This window comes from Heliconius melpomene, chromosome 10 (assembly GCF_056956725.1).
Source record: "Heliconius melpomene rosina isolate 202511_hmr_F chromosome 10, ASM5695672v1, whole genome shotgun sequence".
NCBI lineage: Eukaryota > Metazoa > Arthropoda > Insecta > Lepidoptera > Nymphalidae > Heliconius > Heliconius melpomene.
Genome location: NC_140398.1, coordinates 3,424,083 through 3,445,290, shown reverse-complemented (window position 1 = coordinate 3,445,290; position 21,208 = coordinate 3,424,083). Strand labels below are relative to the sequence as shown.

Below are 21,208 nucleotides of genomic sequence, written 5' to 3'. Positions count from 1 at the left end.
TTTTCTTAAAACCTCATCATAACAAGTTTCCATTTTATTTATACTGATGCATATCCCACTCTCATTAACGTAACCGTATTTTCTACTACTACCATGCAAAAATGTAAAAATGACCGCAAAAACAATTTACGTTCTAATCATATTTATTGATTGTCTATTATTGCCAAAATTTTGAGCTTTGTAATATATAGGACATGCAAAAATTATTACATAAAACCATTTCCCAAATAAACATGCCTTTAAGCCATGCGAGTTTATACTATTATATTATATAGAAGGGTTGAAAGAAATGAATGAAACAAACATATGAATTTTATTCCTTATTCCTTTAAATAACAACATCTACGACAACATTGTGAAATAATATTAACTGTTTCTCATATTATAAGTATAAATAAAAATGATCTAATTTGCCTACTTATATTGAAACATTAACAGAGAAATAGTTAACATTACACCTTAAATAGGACAACACAGCAATAAATAAACAAATATAAAACATAAAATCACACACAAACAAAAATCAAATAAAAAGGCACCACGATATGTCCCAAAACCAATATATCGAATATAAAACTTACCACATTCCTTAGTACTGAAAAGAAATTGTACATCGGATAAGCTGTAAATTCCATAGACAATTCTCCATACAAATCGTGTCTGTAGGCCATCGGTCTTTCGGTATAAAGGCCATCGATTTTTATAGTTTGCTTTGGATTTCCATAGAATTGATAATCTAGTTGTAATTTAGTTCCGTGTGTAGGACCATTTATAGTATAGTATCCTAGAAGTCGACTGGCCAACTGTTTTGTTTGGAAATCGGCTGTTATGTCCCATTGTGTGATGCCGCCTTTAGATTTTACTTTTACACTGCCTGGAAGATTTAGATTCTTAGGAATAATTTACAGGATACATTTTGGATTAAGTATTTTTTACGTTTACTTATGTTTTCAAATATTTGCAAAATCTGACGGGCTAGACAAAAATTACTTAGAATGTAGTAACACTGTATTCTCAACTTTTGATTCTCTCTATTCTTCATGTACTGAGCTAATTTAAGATATTACGTGCTGTTCAGTGGAATTTAACCACCAGGTTTGCTTTTACTAGAGTAATCATAGCGTTTACAATTTGACGCTGTCCCATTTCACAATCAACTAATGTTATAGATGTTCTTACTTTTTTTAATTTAATATATCAAGCTAGCAAAGTTTCTGATACGTATGACCTAACGAAATATTATACTTAACACACACTTCAATCAAAATATGCTCTTGTAAAGTACTTTAGTGATTCAAATAGAAAAAAAACCTACCAGACAATTCAGCAATCTTCACATCATTAATAACCCAATATGCATGTGGCAGCCATACAAAACCGTATTTTATATCATGTCGTTTTATCGCCATTACCGTGTCAAATTGTTTATTTCCGTCCACATCTAGACTTGCTTCTACGGATTTGTCGTATGGATAGTTTTTATATAAAGCTTTAGCTTTAATTGTACTCTCAGATGATTGTAGAGTTAAAGATGCTGTGCTGGATGCATTTGAGATGCTAAGTAAAGCGTTTAGCATTCGTTTTTCCTAAAAAAAAAAGTTTTGTATTAGAGAAAGAGTGGCGTTGAGTTCTGCTATTCAACACGCAATGTCATGTATCAATGCGCAATGAATGCATCAAAAAGTGGGAAGTGCATCAACGAAGTATTCTAAAACTATGTTTCCTCTGTTAGCCCACATATGCGGGAATAAGCGTAAAGCTAAAAAAGTGCATGTTATTCGTTATTTTATTATAGTTATTGTGAAAAATCAAAAATTTTTACTATACGAGACATTACAGAGAAAATTATTCTTTTCCGAGCATTCGTTCACCATTGACGTTAGCTTCTGTACATTTATTATAAGGAAAACTTTAATATAAATCCAGTGAAAATATTCAGGTAACTTTTAAAATGTTAAATCTTAGACTTACCTTGCTGTTGGGGGTGTCAAATGAGAATCCCAATACGTCAGTAGTTTCATTTCTTTCCCATTTGTACTGGAAAGCGTAAGTTTTAGCCGAAGGATCTGCTTTTTCTAAAGACACTATATACTTGGCTGGACCGCTCATTAGGAAATACGGTGCATTTCTAAGATTTGTCATGTTCGGAAACTAAAAACAACATGGTACATATTTTTAACATTTTCTTTTCCACATGAGTGTGGTGTGCGTCATTGTTATTATTCACAAACGAATAATAACAATGATATATGGCGCTGTGTTACTTATGTATTTAGGTTTTAAGTAATGTAAACTGATTTTTTTAAACATTTGAAGTGTAGTCATAAAATATATAATATCGAAAATAAATTGTAATAAATTTACACCATTGATCTGCCACTCAACAAGCAATATCTGGAAAATTGTGCAATGTGTGGGTTACAGAGTGTCTTAACACTATTTCTCTGCCTACCCTGCTATATGCGTGATGCAAAGTGAAGATTAAAAAGATAACATACCTGATACGCAGCACACACTTTAATTCCAATGGCTTTATCAAAAGTCGTCCAGCTACAGGTGTTCTGTTCTATTCTATTCTTGTTTAGACCTTGTTGTGGTAACTCTTGGTCTCCGTGTAGTATAAGGAGTTCAGATCTGTTTAATTTTTATGAAAAATATCATATTTCTGTATGATCACGTTATTAAAGCATGCTTAGATAAAATAGATATGTTTTTATTCCAGAAAAAAGCTTTTTTCCATTAAAAACTAAACACAAAATACTTACTTAGCAGCAAAAATCTCTTGTTTATCTCTAGGCAGAGATAGATCTAAGCGTAAAAGTCCGATACCACGTATAGATAACTTGGCTTCTAATGCAGTGGCTGTATATAACCTGGAAGAAAGCCTGATTCCACTGGAAGCTAAGGAACCTGCTGATACACTCATTGTGGCTGCTATGTTTACTGCTACACTGGAATGTAATAAAATATATATTTTTGAAATATTACATATATTTTTTTTAACTTCTGTAAGTTGTTAGTGTAAAGTTCTTGGTTCCGCCGAATTTTCGAGGCCATGTTTGTTGAGTGGCGGAACTCAACGCCCAATAATAATAATAATAATAAAATTAACTTTTTGTTTGTTTTGTTTTGACTTTTTTAACCATGCGCCAAAATAATTATTCAACTTTTTTTAAATAAGTAAAGATAAAACTAGCAAACATCATACCTAGGCCGTATTTTTCCTTCAAAATCCAAATTACCAGATTGTGTATATTTATCAACGACTGTCCCCGACATTTTAGTGTCAACGTAACTCGTTCCCATTAAGTTCATATTTAATGGAAGACCACATCCCGTTGGAACTGAAAACGTCGTGTCTAGGAATAACGACGCTTTATTGTACGATATTTCCTGCAAAATAAAAAAATATATAAATATTTTTACCTTCATGTTGTATTCCGCTTTTAACAGATTAGGCAGAGGGAATGCAGTATTAAGGTTCCTCATGAATTATAGGACCGCATGTCAAAATTAAAATTTTGAAAAGAATTAATCTATTTCTTTACATTGTGTGTTGTTTGAGGAGCTTTTTTTATTCTCCTCACTTTTTGTAGTCAAATTGTGGAAATATATTTTAAGTGTAACAATTTAAACTTAATTGATAGTTAAACAAAAGTTCTTTACCTTTCCTGACAAAATCTCTAGAATTCGTAATTTCGGATTCAGCCTTTCCAACGATTTTTTTATTTCTTCATCGCCTTCCGCACTCCAAAAGGAAATTTCATTTCCAAAAACTTTAAATCCCAATTCGGCCATTGGATATCGATGTTTTAAAGCATTATTTTTATATCCGAGATTATCCACCTTTTCTTGGACTTCATCAGCTTCGTTTGTAGATCGTAAAAAACGTAGTTTATTAACTTTTTCCCTTATTTTGTTTTTGCTTAATGGACCATTGTTGCTAAATAAATTTTCAAAATATCTTTCGAAACCTTCACCTCGGGCTTTTATCTAAAATTATATTTTAAAAATTTATTATATATGTCTAATGTTTTTAAATAATTACATATAAGTAACATTTTAACAAACCTAAAGAATTAAACTGTGAAAAATTTCATATACTCGAATATATATATTGTTTTGTTTTTATGTTCTATTGTTTATATGTTTTATGAAATGCTCTATCAGTAAATAAATGAACATTTTAATTTTACTTAAATACTTTCTGATACGAATACCCTTTTTATGAAGTCTTAAATATATGTTAACTGCAACCTACCTCCAATAAATTAATAGATTCTCCAAACATGTCCACAGTGAGATTGAGAGACACTGACCTCGGTATGTACGAGTCGGGTGAAAATATCACATTTGCTTCATAATTGCCACCTTTTAAACAATAAATAAAATTATAGAACAATTATTAAAAATAGGAAATAAGAGTGAATTTGATGACTTTTTATTATTACTTTAGCTTCATACGTCATTTAGCGTCATAAACTTTGTTAATGGTCCAAAGTATTTTTATAAAAATATACAATTTTATTTACTTAATTTATGGTATGAAATGTAAGTGATTTAAAATAATACTGAAGGCTTAAATTTAAAAACTGTGTAAAATCATAAAATCATTGAATTATTCCTAAAAAACTTGACTCCAAATCCTGCCGAAACGTGAAATTTTCACACGAATATTAATTAAATTTGATACTGATACTTTCTTTATTACTTACCAGCATTATATTGATCGAAAAAAACACTCTGTTCATAATTTCTCGAGAACATTCTAAAATCGGGATTATCTTCTAACTGTGGCATTGTATTGCCGGAAAGTAGGCCTTGTATCTCCACACGAGACGGCAGAGAAGATTGACCAAGATTGTTTAGATGGCTCCATACAAATGTTGCCACTGTAAAACAAAATAAATATTTGATTAAAATTTATCTGAACTTCTATAATAATATTGTAAAGCTGAAGAGCTGTTTGTTGCATTGAATGGGCTAATATTAACTACAGGTTTGAATTGGAAAATTTGTGTGTAATTTTGTATTGTATAGTTCATCGATTGAGGACGGCTTATTTAATGGGTATATTAGATAACGTTAATCTTTTCGATGGTACTCACAGTGGGTGACTAAATAATCAACTTTAACAGGATTAAGTAAAATTTAGAGTTTTAATACAAGTTTCATGAAATAGAACCCACTCCCATTATTACACTAATTTTATTAATCGCATTTGAAAAGCGTTAGATCAGATATATTAAACAGATAAGATGTTTAAATAAAAAAAGTATCACAATATACCTACATGCTCACTTACCTTGATTTACTTTTTCGTTTTTCAAAGTGAGAAATATCTTTCTAATAGTACTGAGATTAGGACATTTCATCATTTGTAAGTAAGACGCAATACGAACTTCAACATCGACTAAGCTGGCTCTATACGTTTCTAGAAAATATTCTCTGAAATATAAAACAATGAGTAATCAATCTAAAACAACACCAAACAATGTAGCCACAAGTTTTCACTGTATTATTTATATTTAATTTACAAAACATATTTTGATATTTGAGTTGTTAATAATGTAACTGACTTAATTGTTAACTATATAATTTAAATATAAAAATTATATGATAAATATGTCGAACAAAACCCAAAGTGTACATTTTCATATTCTTTTTTTTTTAATTAAGCTTCTACAAGAAATTTGGAATCGTCTAGTTACATAAAAATGTCAGTATGATAGGTCTTGCAGAAAGCTACTATCGTCTCGGAAGTTCTTACCTAGTTTCATCACAGGGCGTACGTCTAAAAGCGTCGATGGCCACCAGCCTTATTGATACTGGCATAGCAGAGTTATCTATAATACTTAGTAACATATCACTGATTTCTTGTTTAAATCCGCCTATATTGCCCAACGCTTTTATAGCTATTACCAACTGTAATAAATGTTTTATGTATAAATTAATTTTCAAAAGTACATAGTATATAGATGAAGCGGTACGCCATCTGACAGTAAACTCGAATGTTGTAAGTTCTATTTCCACTTGACAGAATCAATCATTTTCATTTCCTTGCTTTTGTAGTAGGAAATCAACTGAAATGACTGTAAGCGCGACTGGTTGTGGCTTCGATGCTCACTCGAGGTAATGAAATATTTATTTTAATTTATATTTCCATTTCTTCGCTCTGGTGTCGAGGCAAAACGCGGCGTTGAGTCATGCCACTCAACTCCTAAATTCGGCGGAAAGGTCTTAACACTAGGTTAACTGATTTTTATATTCTTAATATAAGCTATTATTGGTATACATGAGTTAGACTTACGCCATCTCTGTCACTCCTTTCACTCGGAACTCCTTTTTCATTTATACCAACGACAATATTATAAAACTCTGTTATTATTTTTATTGGAATTTCTTCCTCACAACAATCTCGAACTGTAAATTATCAAATGTTCATTTTAATATAGTATTAACATACGACTTTACAGAATGTTTAAAGTGTTTTTATATTAAAGTATACTTCAGAAGTAAAAGAGACAACACAAAATATAATTGTAAGAGTGATGGTAAGGTAAGGTTCGATGTCCGCTTCAGGGAATTAATTATTTTCATTTCATCGCTCTGGTAAAAAGACAAAATGAGGTGTAGAGTTCAGAGAGTTAGAGTTCATCATTCAACACGCAATGTCTCGGTGCAAGGGAAACAGAGTGTCTTAACACTAGGCACCCTTTATCTAGTCTAGTAGTTACCTTACTACGAGATGCTGACACTTACGTGATTTGCCACTGTGTTTACAGTAAGAATGTACCATGGAGGACACAGTAAAACTGATAACTTTGTCATTTTTCTGTTTTTCTAGAAGCTCTAACATACTTTGTAACATTTCTTTCTTGGGACTGAAAACACAGAATTATTTAAATAAAAAACCATGTTCTCTTCAGATGAGTTCAGTTATATTTTTATAAATAAATCAATAAAATGGGAATCATAAAAAAAAACTAACTCCACTTACCGTGGTATCATTGCCATCGACATAAGCCACTCATGTCTAATGTCTTTGTTCACTTCGTTATTTAGTATCATGTTCTTGATCAGCTCCACTGATCCCGTGCTTGCTATGAATGGGAGTGCGTCTAATATGTGTTTTCTGTGGGCAAATATTGATTAATTTTAGGATGTTATACATTTTTCAAAGGAAAAAAAAGGATTAAAATTTTTTTAGAAAACGTATAGAAAATTTTAATGTCCCCAAACAAACGGTGCCAAAGTATAAAATAAGCGAAATAGTATTAATTATTTATATTATTCTAATACACGCTTTTACAAAACAAAATTTTAATTTGAACGTAAACTTCCTGAGATTAGCATATCCCACCAAACACTTTAACCATATAAGATTAGTAAAGATATACATATAAATACTCACGAAGCTCCGTCGCACAAAGTGGGCGCCCTCGCCAATAGTTGTGCTAACGCAGGGTGATGCAACTTGCGGGCGGAACGAACTAGCCTGCCCCATAAACCCACAGTGGACCCACTGTCCATATTCTCATCTACTGATGATGCTTGATCATCGGAATTGGGTTTTACTCTGAAATTTTAATTTAAATTGTCAAATACGGTGTCATATATTTGCCCGTATAAGAGAGTAAGCAGTGGAAAACTTGAGGTATTGGCTTTTAAAGTGACACCTGGTGGGTAGGGAAAAGGCTCTGTCTATTACAAATATAGATAGGTAGATAAAATTGTTTATTGCATACACAAACTATAAGTACAAATATTACTCCGTTTCGGGAAAGTGTTCTACTCATGTTTCGGGATACTGCATGTTCAATAATGCCACACTTCATGCCTCTAGAAAAAAAAAACCCATTTCCCGAAAGCTTCGAGATTGTCTGGGCGCAGTGAGGCAATGTCTAATTATAAATGTAATGATCTTCACTGGGAGTAAATTATTTTTATTTTCTGCTTTGGGTTCAGTTTTACCAGCCAACAAGAAAATCTTAGAATTCAGGTGGAATATTCAGTATGATATAGAAAAATGCAATATGAAACTATAAAAAACAAGACAAGACTTACAAGCATAACAGCTTTAATACATCTCTAGCAGATTTTAATTCGCCAGTATCTGATCTTCCATATGGGGAGTGATGGTGGAGAATGTTCGACCTTTTTTGTATGACCGTCCAAGCTGCAAGTAAAATATTACTTTATTAAACCACTGTTTTACAGTCTAAAATTGCTTAACATTTCAATAAATAATGAAACAAACAAATTGTAAAATTATTGTTTTTATGTTTTTGTAAGAATTACAAGAATTATGTTTATTATAGAGAACTAACAACATAGTAAATATATTAAATTCATACACATCATTAAATAGTGTCTGGCGGAACACTTGATGGTTTTGGATTCGAGTTCTGTTATAGCTGATGATTATTACATAAGAGGAAATTGAACCCACAACTGTCGTGTTTACAGTCAGATGCTGCACTACTGTGCAGAGGCAGTCTCAAAATTAAAATAATACTACTTACCTTTATTTTCAGTATAAATAGTATCAGTTCCAGTTTTATTAACTTCTTTTATTAATGTCAAATCTTGTATAACAGTGGTCATAGCACCAGAGTTCTTCCCCGAGAAGGGCTCAAATAAATGCCTCTCCTTACAATTAACTGTTTTGTAAATGTGATGGTCTACTGATATCCGGCATTTGCTTTCTGATTTGAGAACAGGCCAGGTTTGGAATTTCTGTAAAAAAATTTTGAAGATAATATGTTTTTCATATACTTACACCTATCAAAAGTATATTTGAAGTACTTTTTGTAAAGGAAAAAGAAACAAAAAAAGATGAAATAGTTTAGTACAATAGTGAAGTCTCTAATTTGCTATATTTTCTGGATAATAAACATAACATGTCAACAGGTGGTAAAGCTGTTAATAAGTTGTTATAACTTAAAAAATAGATTACTTTCTTTTATTAGTAAGCTTTAATTTTTTGCAACTGGTAAGTGCACTATCAAACAAATCAGTGTTTTTTTAGCTTTAAAAAGAGCCAAGACAAAATGTACCCAGTGTTAAGATACTACAATGCCTGTGTAACATTGAAATGCTATACAATTTTTGTTTAGTGGTGGCTCTCAACATTGTACTTTGTATATCAAAGCAGGAAAATGAATATAATTTGTTGCCCCTATAAATATTGTTTACACATTTAGATATTGTTGCACTACCCTACAATGACTGAATAACAAAGTAGATTTTTACTTACACTTTGAAAATCATATCTCACAGTTTGCAATATGGACATATATTTGTATCTATCTGTACATTGAGATAGATCTCTTGTTTTCACTAGAATGAGACTGGTATTCTCTTGTCCTCTCACTGTGTAGTCTACATTACATGTCCCATGAATATCTTGCTATAAACATTAATAGTAAATTATATATTATTAAGTATAGGCATGAAGCTGATAAAAGTGTAGGAATATTGAATAGTAAAAATCATTAAAACTATTTATTTAATTTATGAAACCTTATAAACTAATTACAAGACACACTTTAACATAGATTAAATTACTTCTCAACTAACGCCCAATGTTAATAACCAATCCTAATCCAAAAATTGCTACCATAGATTGAAATAGACAGAGATGGAGGACGGCATGCAGGTTAGTGATTGGATAGATATGTCGGACAGTACGAGATAGACGTCAACTGGAGATAGGAGATACATTATTAATATTGGGCGTAAAACAACTTTGAAAAGTCAATAAACATTTTATATTTTTTATGTCCAGAAATTTAAATTAACACAAAACCTACTTTTTCTATATTTGCTTTACCTCAACTCCTTTGAAATTGATATCAAATCTCTTCATGCTATTCTGAAAGAGGGATAGTATGGCTCTTTTAAAGTTAAGGACCCAATCTTCTTCCAATTCATTTGGACAAATTTCAGATATGATCCCATCATGGAAGGAAAACCTGAAATGGTGTGAGGAAATACTTAACAGATTATTCTTGATATGAATAATGTAAAATTATATCTCTTTTATAAATACATACTGACAGGCTTAGAAAATAAGATAAGAATAATGAGATTTCAATTCAATTAATTTAAATGCAATGCAAGCATAATATATGTAGATATCAACGGCAAAGGATGAAATTTTATTGAAAATAATAAAAAACTTTTTTAGTTTATGCCTTGTTGCAAGCCCAAAACCAAGTTATGATTTTTTAACTACAACAAAGATGATTCTTTATGTATATAAAAACACTGATAATTTTAACACCATCCTTTAAGCTCAAAAAAAATATGCTTTAGTGTTTAATAGATATAAACTGAACATAAAGTAAAGTAAACATAATTAAAGTAGAAGTAGTAGTAAACTAATAAAGCCAAAGTTCTAAATAAGATATTTCGATTTAAGTTTTTATTGAAATAATTATAAAATTCATACCTGAGGTCATACAATGATATTGCATGTATGAATTTTTCAGCTCTTTCAACAGGATAATTCTCATCTTGGTCCAATAGCACAACATCAGTTAGCTGCAGCAATCCTTCACATGGTTTAATAAATTGTACTACAACCTGTAAATTATATTTTTTATTTGTCTGAATTTAAAAATGAATATTATAATATTTAGCATATTTAAAAAAAATACTTACTTCAGCTTTAACATCTAAAGTAGAACGATTGTTGCTTGAGCCGGCAAAATAAGTTTCTACATTCACTTTATATTCATAGTGGTATATTATTGGCGTTAAGTACTTAAATTTTTCAGCATCTGTGAAATATATCAAGTTATTATATAAATACGTTTATGTATTTATTGAATTATGGATAATTTTATTTGTTTACAAAACAATAACAACATGACAGGAGTGAAGGATGTCGCATTCCATCATTTGTGACAATGACATTCCACATATCCACAGATACCCACACTTTGAATATAACATTTAATGTGTATAAATTAGAAAAAAACTGTATAAATTATATTTTAGGATACGGTATATTATACCGTGTTGCACACACGGAAGAATATAGCTGTAGGTGTTCCTCTATGTTAAAGTATAAGATTATTTGGCCCTACGCTATAATTTTTATAGATACTGCCGTACTCACTAGTCTAAATTTAAATGTGCATTTGAAAAATAATCAAAAATTGAAAAATTTGACGCGTCAAATTTACAATTAATTAGCGTTTTCTTCAATATATTCCTAATTTTATTCTTTTAAAACCTTCAAAACTATATTACTTACAGGTATTGTGGTATTTTAATTATTTACGGATTGCTTAAAATAAAATCTATAGATATTATCAATATTTTTTTATATTTCGACATTAAATAGTATTTAATAGCATAATTACCTACGATAATATGTTATTTCCACGTTATAACTATTAAGTGCGATTAAGTAAACGTGATGTATTTTCTTCGTAAAAATACAGATAATTCTATATCGGAATAAGTCGCTACATAACTACTTTCCTGTGGTGTGCGTAGCTCTATATGTTAAATACGATATAACATAAAAGTAGTCCGAAAAGTATTAATAAAAAAAAAGAATTGAAATAAAATAAAACTTACCTGCGCATGTTGGTGGTCCACAAATATATGGATCTTTCAATGAATCTGAAATTTTAAGCGAAAAGAATTAATTTATTTGGAATCTGTTTCATAAATAGGTGCTAAATTTTGAGCATTGTAAATCTATAAAAAAAACACTAACTGGAGTAACTGGTAATAAATAAATTTGATAATTAAAAAGTACTTATAACCTTTTTAAAAAATCTTTTCTTTAACAAAGTTTAAGTCTTAAATTTCATATGTAAGGCGATCATTAGCTTCATGGACCCGCATGATTTATGAATAAAGGATAAATTGATTTAGCTGCAATTTACACAGTAGTGGACGACTGTTTTATTTAGTATTAGAAGTTAAAACAAACTCCTTGAGACCGTTACTATTGTTTTTAGTTCCTTTTTTTGCTATCGATTACACACGAAATGGAAGGCAACATACATTAGCCAATGATAAAAAAGAAACGAAAAACAAAGAAAAGTACCTAAATATTTATTGGGCAAAGCAGAGTTGCAGAAAATTAACCTTCCAACTTTATGTATAGAAAAACGGAATGGTCGTTTTCTATCCGAAAATTCTGGAGATGTTTATCTCACCCTTGTCACAGAGGATCAGTTCGGTGTTAGTTACTCGAGTGAAAGGATAACAGTTACGCAAGGCTAACCCGAAACAGAGAAAACGGGCGTTTAGTACGGGATTACGCCTGGAACCGGGATCGCTTGTATGACAATCACGTAAACTAGGTCTAGTTTTTACATTTGAGCTAAATGTATCATTCTAAATTGTCTACAAATATATGCAAATATAAATGGTTAAATCGTTATAAATAATAACATTGCTGAGGTCTTAGTGGCGGAGTAGCACAAGTGTTTACGTACATGCGACAGTTGTGGGTTGGATTTTTCCTCGGGAGGTATAATTTTAAAAAATCGACAATGATCTATATCTATATATATATAAAATCGAAAAGTCACTCACTCATCACGAAATCTCAAACTACAAGTGCTAGAAATCTCAAATTTTGCATAAGAGTTACTTATAGGACGTAGGTGCTCGCTAAGACGGGAATTTGCAATATTCCACTTCTAAGGGGTTGTTTTTGGGGTTGAAAGTTTGTATGAAACTTCGTTACTACAAATGCTAGGAATCTCAAATTTTGCATGGACGTCACTTATAGGACGTAGGAACCTCTTGGAGACAGCAATTAATAATAACGTAGTTTACGCAGGCGAAGCCGCGAGCGGGCCGCTAGTTTATCTATACTTATCAAATACGTAATTGTAATAGGTATGATATTAAATAGTACTAGAATGAAATACTGAATAAGTTAGGTATGGTAGGTGCGTCACTATTACATTATTCACATCTCAATTCCCTGGTAATCTCAGAGTAGACAACGGTAAAGATTAATGGTAAAAATGTATTCAACACTAGTTAGAGTTCCACAAACATATAAAGAATTCATCACTAGTTTGCTTCTGTGTCACGTATCACGTGTAATATATTATGTATACTATACTAGTAGTAGCGCCCTGTCGGCGGCTTCGCCTGTTTGAAATATATAATTTAGCTTCACACTGTATCTCACGGATAAGGTAGGTAGAAGGAACCCGGAAACGTAGAGTCACGAGTATCCGTTTTCTTTAAGACACGGGGACGGAAGGTCCCCCATAAAACATTATGAGGGCGGCGGAAACGGAGTGTCTCAACTCTAGGTTCTCTCTTTGCCTACCTTGAAGTGTGCGGGATACAGCGTGAAGCTAATATAATTCAAAACTTGTAATTAAAGAAACATAAAATCATTGAAATTATCACGTAGTCAATGAACGACATACCTCTGCAATAAAAATTGAATATTTTATTTAATAGCTTACAATAATTTAACTTGATATCACCCTCGCGTGTATTTATCAGTATGATAAAACACTGAAATATGTTTTGCTCAGTATTACTTATTATGAAAATAAAAATAGTTTATTTTTCTTATATAGGCCAGGCGCGTGTAAAATCGACTGGTTGTGGGTTCGATCCCCACTCGAGGAAATTGAATATTTAAATACTATTTTTATTTCCTCAGTTTGTCAGCAGACCTGCCTTCCGAACCGGTGGTAGCTTTTTGTTTATATGTTCATTCGACGATTCAAAAGTGCTTGTAATAGTCTATTTGAATAAAGAATATTTTGAATTGAATTGAATTGGTACTGAGGCAAAGCACAGTATTGAGTTCAGCCACTTAACACGTCCACAATTCGTAAAGTGAGGAACGGAGTGTCTTAACATTAATCTAACTGAATATATTCCATATTTGAAAAGTAAGTTGAAACAAAAAATACACCTGCAAAATTCCGCTTCGAATCCGAAAAGAATATTTATAAAAATTCGTCGAATATAATTTAACAAACATGTCTGTATTGCACAAATATGAATATCTTGCGCTGTCGCGTGGAACTCCATGTTGAATGCGGAATGATTGAGTATTGGGAGCCGACGACACGGAATAATCACCCTGGCGCAAGGAGTAACAATAAAATTCTATACAATCTACGTACCTACAATCTACCTACGTCTGATTCCTGTGTGCTTTTTAAATATAAGAAAATATTTAAAATAGAAGAGTGTAGAATTAATAATAATAATATAGGTACTTTACTGTGCATCACATAACAAAGGAAAAGGAAATAAACAACCCGTACGCAGTTTAGCAAAAAAAGAGACCAGTCAACAAGTGCGACGGTTAGCTAGACAGGTTGCGGGTTCGATTCGCACTCGAGGAAATGAAATTAGATCATTTAATATTTACATTTCCTCTTTACAATTCGACGGAAAGTGGGCAAGTGTGTTAATGAGAACGGAGTGGCCTAATACTAGGTTCCCAAGTTCGTTTGGCCTACCCTGCTATGAGCGGGCTACGGCGTGAAGCTTAAAAAAATTGCTTTACCTATTTTAATTACTCCTTTAACATTATTTGTTTTGTTAATTTGTTAGTTGTAAGCAATACTTAGAACGTATCGACTCATGTTGTTAATTTGTTATCAATTTTTCACTTCCACAGTGATTCTGTGAAATTATTAATGTTTTTGTTATGTATTTGTAATGGTTATCGTTTTAACTTGATGAATATTTTAAGGAATTTACACAAAAACAAAACTGTTATAGGTTATTTTTTTGCCATGAATACAGCATAATATCTATATATATAAAAGGACTTGTCCTCACTGACTGAGGTAAGACGCACGCACAGCCGTAACGGCTGATGGTAGAAATTTGAAATTTGGACTGATGTTTACTTTCGTAATCTGGACATCCACTAAGAAGGGATTTTGAAAAATTTTAACCCTAAAGGGGCGAAATAGGAATTGAAAGTTTGTATGGAAAAAAAATTAAATCTGCACCGATTTTTATAAAATTGTAAATTCAGACTCTTAAAAATATTTAATTGAACACGTGTTTCACGGTTTTTTAGAATTTACTCCCTAAGGGTGCCAATAAGGGGTTGAAAGTTCGTATGGAAAAATCTTTAAATCGCCACTGATTTTTATAAAATTTGAAATTCAGACTCTTAAAAATATTTCATTGAACACGTGTTTCATGGTTTATTAGAATTCACTCCTAAATAAGCAAGCGAAGCTGCGCGCGTCCGCTAGTGTTAAATAAATTTCGAAGAAATTGATATTTAGAAGTAAAACATTAATTAAATCCTGTCTCGGCGCAAGGAAGAATCATGTGACAAGAATCGCGACAGGCTGGAGTCTTTGCTTTGGTGTCGATGCGAAACGCGACGTTGAGTTCCGCCACTCAACACACAACATGTCCAGAATTCGACGGAAAGTGGGGAGCGGAGTGTCTAGTGTTAACTAGGGTCCCTCTGCCTACCCTGACCCATGCGGAATACAGCGTGAAGTTAACCTTAATAAAATAACATAAGTACCATTATTGAAAATTAGATTATGCATAATAAATGAAATTACCTACTTGCAACAGCAATTTTGCACTAAATAATAGATGTAATTGTAGTACCGAATATAAATCTAAATAAACAAATTAATTGCATGCTTCATGTGCATAGTTGATGTCTGTTTAACCTAATTAATATCAGTTATCTGTATCTCGTAATATTTGCACCGGATATTAGTTGAACTATGACATACTGACGTTATGGAACCATTTTATATGCCTAGTTTATTTTCCATATTTTTTCTTTTTCTATTTTTCAAGTTTTTTTACAATTTTGTATGTCTGGTCACTTTCTTATGTCTTTAGATGGAATAAAAGTACCTAATATGTTACAAAAGTATTGGATAACAAAGATATAAATAACTGTTAATTGGTTATTTAACAAATTTAACTGCATTTCTCTTAACAAATAAAAAATCCATGTGTTTAAGTCTTACGAAAAGATTGATTTTTGAAATATAAAAAATGGCCAGATGGGGCCCCCATTTTTCAGGATATTGCGTATTCAGTGGCGGAATTCAACGTCGTGCTTTGACTTTTTGTTAGAGCGAGGAAACTAAAATTTCATTCCCCGAGTGGGAATCGAATCCACAAAGCTGTAACGCTACGACGTTCTGCTTATAATTTAGTGTATAAATTTGTAAATTACATTCTTATTTAAAAATGAGTAGGTACATTTCCATATACAATTTTTTGGCGAATTTATAAAGATGACAGAAACTGATTATAAATTATAAAAGCTTTTAAAATAGTATTAAGTATTCAATAAAGTACGACATTTTAAAAAAAACTTGATATGAGCAGCAGTATAAATTGTTGTATTATCTTGTCGAGCAAAAGTATATAAATAATGGCAAAAAATGCATTTTTCACAACAAAGTCTATATAATAAAATTGAATATGGATGTATGTCCATAAACTGAAACGAACAAATCTTGGAAAAAATCTACTTGATGTATTTATTTAATATATTTTACTTTGTTGATTTATTTTAAGGCAACTAAATATGGATATACAATGTTAGTATTTTTAGAATGCCATTAAATAAATTCTTCAAAATAAAGTAATATAGTAAATGCGTTATCAGTTTTATGAATCAACGAATTATGAACGTAAACTTTGGGTATTGACCTTAGCAAGTTGACCCTACTTCTAACTATTCGTAAGATAACAATACTTACTTACGTACTTGTTTAATCTTCTTTGAAAGTGTACTTGGTTAGAAATAAAGTAGAACAATTAATTTACAATTGAATAGTTCTTAAGATAGAAGTAAAATTCTTAGCATTTGGCATAGAGTTTAAAGTTTACGATTTGAAATTTAGTTAACGATACATCTAAATATTCATATTCCAAGGAAAACTTTTTTGTGGAAAAAATTGTCGTTTTATATATTGTTGTTTTATTTTATATTATCATCTTAATTACTAGTATTAGAATAAGCAAAGTTTTCACCATGCGTTAAACAAACACGCATTACAATCGCAGTGCACTGTACAGATAAAGCTTCAACTCAGAATTAGGTATTTATGACACACAGAAAATATTATGATATCCATTTAGCCATATTTACATTAAAGGTTAATTAATTATTATAAAGATACAATTATTTCATAACAATAAATGGTTTATTAATATAACTACTTAAGATAGAATTTAAATATAATTTAGAAAACAAATAGTGTTATTATTTAGTAAGTTAACCAAAGAACTTAATTATAATTAATCAAAAGGATAGAACACAAAATAAGTAATCATTGAGTAAATAAACGTTCTGCAGAACTAATGATTTTTTCCTTGAATTATTATTCATATTACCAATTTGTATTAAACTATTCATTCTAAATATTCAGAAATGAATTTGAGCTTTAAAAGAGAAAAAAGTCACTACATATTCTGTACATAATGCAATCTAATGAAGAATACAAAGTAAGACCGCGTTAACACACGTGTTACCCCACAAGCATGCACCATCAAAATGAATATCTGATATCAAAAACAAATTAAAAGATATATAGACATATATATATAAAAGTAAAATAAAAAACCACATACTCCCCGAGGCACGAGCACTTGCGACGAACAGACACACAAATATCACACACCAATTCATTTTGTCGGTAACAAATCAACCGTCATTGTACACGATTCGCACGTCGCACTACAAATGACGAAAATCTCATCCAATATCGGGGGTCGTTGGGGGGTCAGAGTAAACACCACTATCGCGTTTTATCATTAGCTGAGCAGTTTTCAATGGAGTTTTATATAATTTGTAATTTGTATTGATGAGTAAACATAGTTATCGAGGGACTACTCGAGGGGGTACGGAGTACGGAGTGCAGGCGACGCGACGGGAAGGAAATGATGGATCGAGTTGCGTCGGACTCGGGTCTAATGTGACTCGCTGTTGTTATTGAATGCGTTTTATTTGGATAATGCTGTATTAGGATTTTTTAATGCTTATGTTTATATATTTTATTATATAATTATATAGTATAGGTTATAGCAATAATTACATTGCCATTTTTTTTTATTTAATTTAATATGGAATTATTATTATATTGAGGCCAGTCGTTACGCAGCGGCACAGTGTGACTGTAAAACCGACTGCTTGTGGGTTCGATGCCCACTCGAGGAAATGAAATATTTATTTAAATTGTGAGTTTCTCCTTTAATTATTAGACTAAAATTATGTTTTTTAACATTATTGGTAAAGCAAAGTAAAAAGATTACGCAAAATACATAAAACAATATATTTTATTTTAATTGTATGAATGTTTCAATTTATAAAGGCAAAGCATTATTTACATTTTGATTACAAATGCACGTTTCTTGTCAACAACTCACACCTGGATACTTTTCAATGTGCTTTATCTGCAACTTATTTGATTTGTATTAATATTTCTCATTCTAGTCACTTATGAAAATACACTTAAAAAAAAACTTTTGTTTTTAATAACATACAACAATTGTTTTTGATATAAGCTGCTTAAGCAGCTGCGAAAATCTACTTTAAAGTACAAGAAGTATTATTTACATAATAAGGAAAGTAAAGTTGAGATAAATTTATAAAACTTTTAACGCAGCGGGATTGGAACCTTCAATAGGCACCCAACGAATTTACCCAATTATAATGAAAATTTAAACAGATGTAATACAGGTAGATTAAAACTGTTTTTCCCATTCTAAAATTTAACAGGGTTGTGGGGAAATTATAAAATTATCATGACAGGTAAGTTTAAAAATTAAGTTTTTGAAAGTTTCTAACACAGAAAATAACAATTTGAACATGGGAAATTTACATAACTATAATGGCGCCTTAATTTTTTTACATAGCAATATTGCAAATTGAACAGACGTATTCCAATACATAATATTATAGTTAACTAAGCGGAAGGATCATTCCTTAGAGCAAGTGCATTGGAAGCATTCGATCGAATAATATTGTACAAGTGCCAGAGGACAAAGAAAGGTACAGTTAGAATTTAAATACAAAGATATATTACGAACGGCTGTTTAGAATGGAGAAAATTTCCAATACAACAAATTTGCTATTTTTATTAGTGTTAATGAATTTGGTAAATAATTTTTGCTTGTTATATTGGTGAAAAATAACCTGTATATAATTAAGAAATATATATTTGTGGTTATTTGTGTTGCTTATTTTAAAGATATCGTGTGTTAAATGAAATTTCCTCACTTTATTTTATAGCACTCCAGAACTATCTTGCACTAAAGAGTCATTATAAATGAATCAAAAATAAGAATTAAGTACCTTCACGCTGCATCCTGCACACAGCAGGGTACAGAGGGAACCTAGGTTTAATACCCTCTGTTTGCCACATTCCGTCGAATTATTCATGGCGTTGCATCGATGGAACCCAAAACCGTCGTGCTACACTCACACTCTTGAACCTATATTAGCTACATTAGTTATACAAATATACAAGAGTAAATAATTATCATTGCAAGCATAATATTAATCCACAAATAGTATTTCAAACTCAATTATAATGCCTATGCGTATTTTGAATAGGTAGTCAACCATAGAACAGTGGGGAATCAAAAGCAAAGGGAAAGCTTAATATTGAAAATAGCTATAGATAATTCAGTATTCAATAATTTCCAATATAATAACCCTTTGCAGCGCTTCCGCGTATTGTTAATTGAATATTAATTAAATTGTATTGTCAGTCAGTCTATACAGGTAAAACGATGCAGAGATGAACATTGTTATCAAAAAAGGCAACATTTTTAAAAAGTTATTTTAGTAACTGTTTATACTAATATCAAAGAATATTATATAAAAGTTTATATAAAAAAATAATTTCATAAATATTTAGGTGACGTAAAACTCGCACTTTCCACCAACATTTTAAGAAAACTGAGTTATTTATTTCTTTAAAAAAAATTGGTATACACACTTTGTAAATATTATATTAAAATATATAATGTTTTGAATACATACTATTTACGTACGTATACGTATTTTATATAAGTATGTAGTAAGTTTGTAAGATTAGGTATAGATACAAAAATGCAACGAAAATAAAATATTTCATTGCCTCAAGTGGGAGTCGATCCCACCTCGCCTTTACAGTAGAACGCTAGTTTCCTTGCATTACGACTGGTCTCCAATATTTTATATTTTTTAAAATAAAAAATAACGCAGCAGGGTAGGTAGAGGAAACCTAGTGTTAAGACAGTTAGCTCTCCACTTTCTGTTGAATTCTGGGAGCATTGCGTGTTCAGTGGCAGAACTAAACGCCGCGATTTGTCTCGACACCAGAGCGAAGAAATAGAAATATAAACGTAAATAAATATTTCACTTCCTCGAGTGGGGATCGAACACACAACCGTCGCGTTACAGTCACACCCTTGTTCCGATGCGCCACGAGTTTACAAGTTGTTTTGCTATTATGTAAAAGTTTACATAGTATTATAACAATTGTAATATTAATTTAACTCATGTATATCCTGTTAATGAGTTCTAATTAACAATGTCACAAACAAATCTCGCTCTTCACAGTATAATATAATCACCATTCAGTATGCAGCAAACAGCATTCACCCTTCGTTTCGAGTCCTGATTGTTTTGCCAGCGTGTATTCATTAGCCTGGTGTGGATATGACCTACATGAGAAGAAAATGCTAAAACATTTTAAGTTTTACTATTTTATTTTATATTAATATAATAATATATTTTTTTTAAATAGAAAATGCTATTGCGGTATCTTTAAAAATTGTCTGGTTTGCTGTTTATATGCGATGGTGGTGGATTCAAGTTCCATTTGGTGAAATTCTTGTGTTTAAGTATTTTTCATTTTGAGTTAGAACCTCTGTAGTATTAAGTTTTTATATTTAAACTGCAAAGTATATAGAAATTGGAACAGGAAGCATTATGAAAATATTAAAATTTTACAATTTTCCACTAAACTTTCCACTCCACTAAACTTTCCACTCCACTTCCACTTAATTTTCCACTAAAAATCGAAATTAAAACTACTCAATCAATTACAAGAAAATGCCTTAATAAAAAGTTACATTATTTGTGAGATAGCTCTATATTAAGATCTTTTATCGTCGCATATCTTTAGGGTTCGCAAAACTCAATGGTTTTATAAGCGCCAAAGTTAAAAGGTTACTAAAATAAAGAATTAAT

The 21,208-nt window shown here is 31.0% G+C and overlaps 1 protein-coding gene across 1 annotated transcript in view; it reads right to left on the bottom strand.

Moving 5' to 3' along the window:
- The window catches only part of Apoltp (Apolipoprotein lipid transfer particle), a 45,561-nt gene extending 27,686 nt beyond the window's left edge, over positions 1–17,875 (bottom strand). The window contains exons 1-23 of the mRNA XM_085192114.1: positions 17,599–17,875; positions 11,596–11,640; positions 10,669–10,787; positions 10,457–10,590; positions 9,836–9,977; positions 9,260–9,412; positions 8,526–8,739; positions 8,068–8,179; positions 7,415–7,579; positions 7,001–7,135; positions 6,763–6,884; positions 6,311–6,423; positions 5,771–5,925; positions 5,306–5,448; positions 4,716–4,892; positions 4,262–4,371; positions 3,667–3,993; positions 3,209–3,393; positions 2,766–2,951; positions 2,499–2,634; positions 1,972–2,151; positions 1,316–1,586; positions 582–874 (exon numbers count right to left, since the gene is read on the bottom strand). Of these exons, the coding sequence (XP_085048240.1) occupies positions 582–874; positions 1,316–1,586; positions 1,972–2,151; positions 2,499–2,634; positions 2,766–2,951; positions 3,209–3,393; positions 3,667–3,993; positions 4,262–4,371; positions 4,716–4,892; positions 5,306–5,448; positions 5,771–5,925; positions 6,311–6,423; positions 6,763–6,884; positions 7,001–7,135; positions 7,415–7,579; positions 8,068–8,179; positions 8,526–8,739; positions 9,260–9,412; positions 9,836–9,977; positions 10,457–10,590; positions 10,669–10,787; positions 11,596–11,640; positions 17,599–17,656 (3,675 nt within the window). The 5' untranslated portion in view covers positions 17,657–17,875. The remainder of the gene's footprint in view (positions 1–581; positions 875–1,315; positions 1,587–1,971; positions 2,152–2,498; positions 2,635–2,765; positions 2,952–3,208; positions 3,394–3,666; positions 3,994–4,261; positions 4,372–4,715; positions 4,893–5,305; positions 5,449–5,770; positions 5,926–6,310; positions 6,424–6,762; positions 6,885–7,000; positions 7,136–7,414; positions 7,580–8,067; positions 8,180–8,525; positions 8,740–9,259; positions 9,413–9,835; positions 9,978–10,456; positions 10,591–10,668; positions 10,788–11,595; positions 11,641–17,598) is intronic.
- Between the last annotated feature and the right edge of the window lie 3,333 nt (positions 17,876–21,208).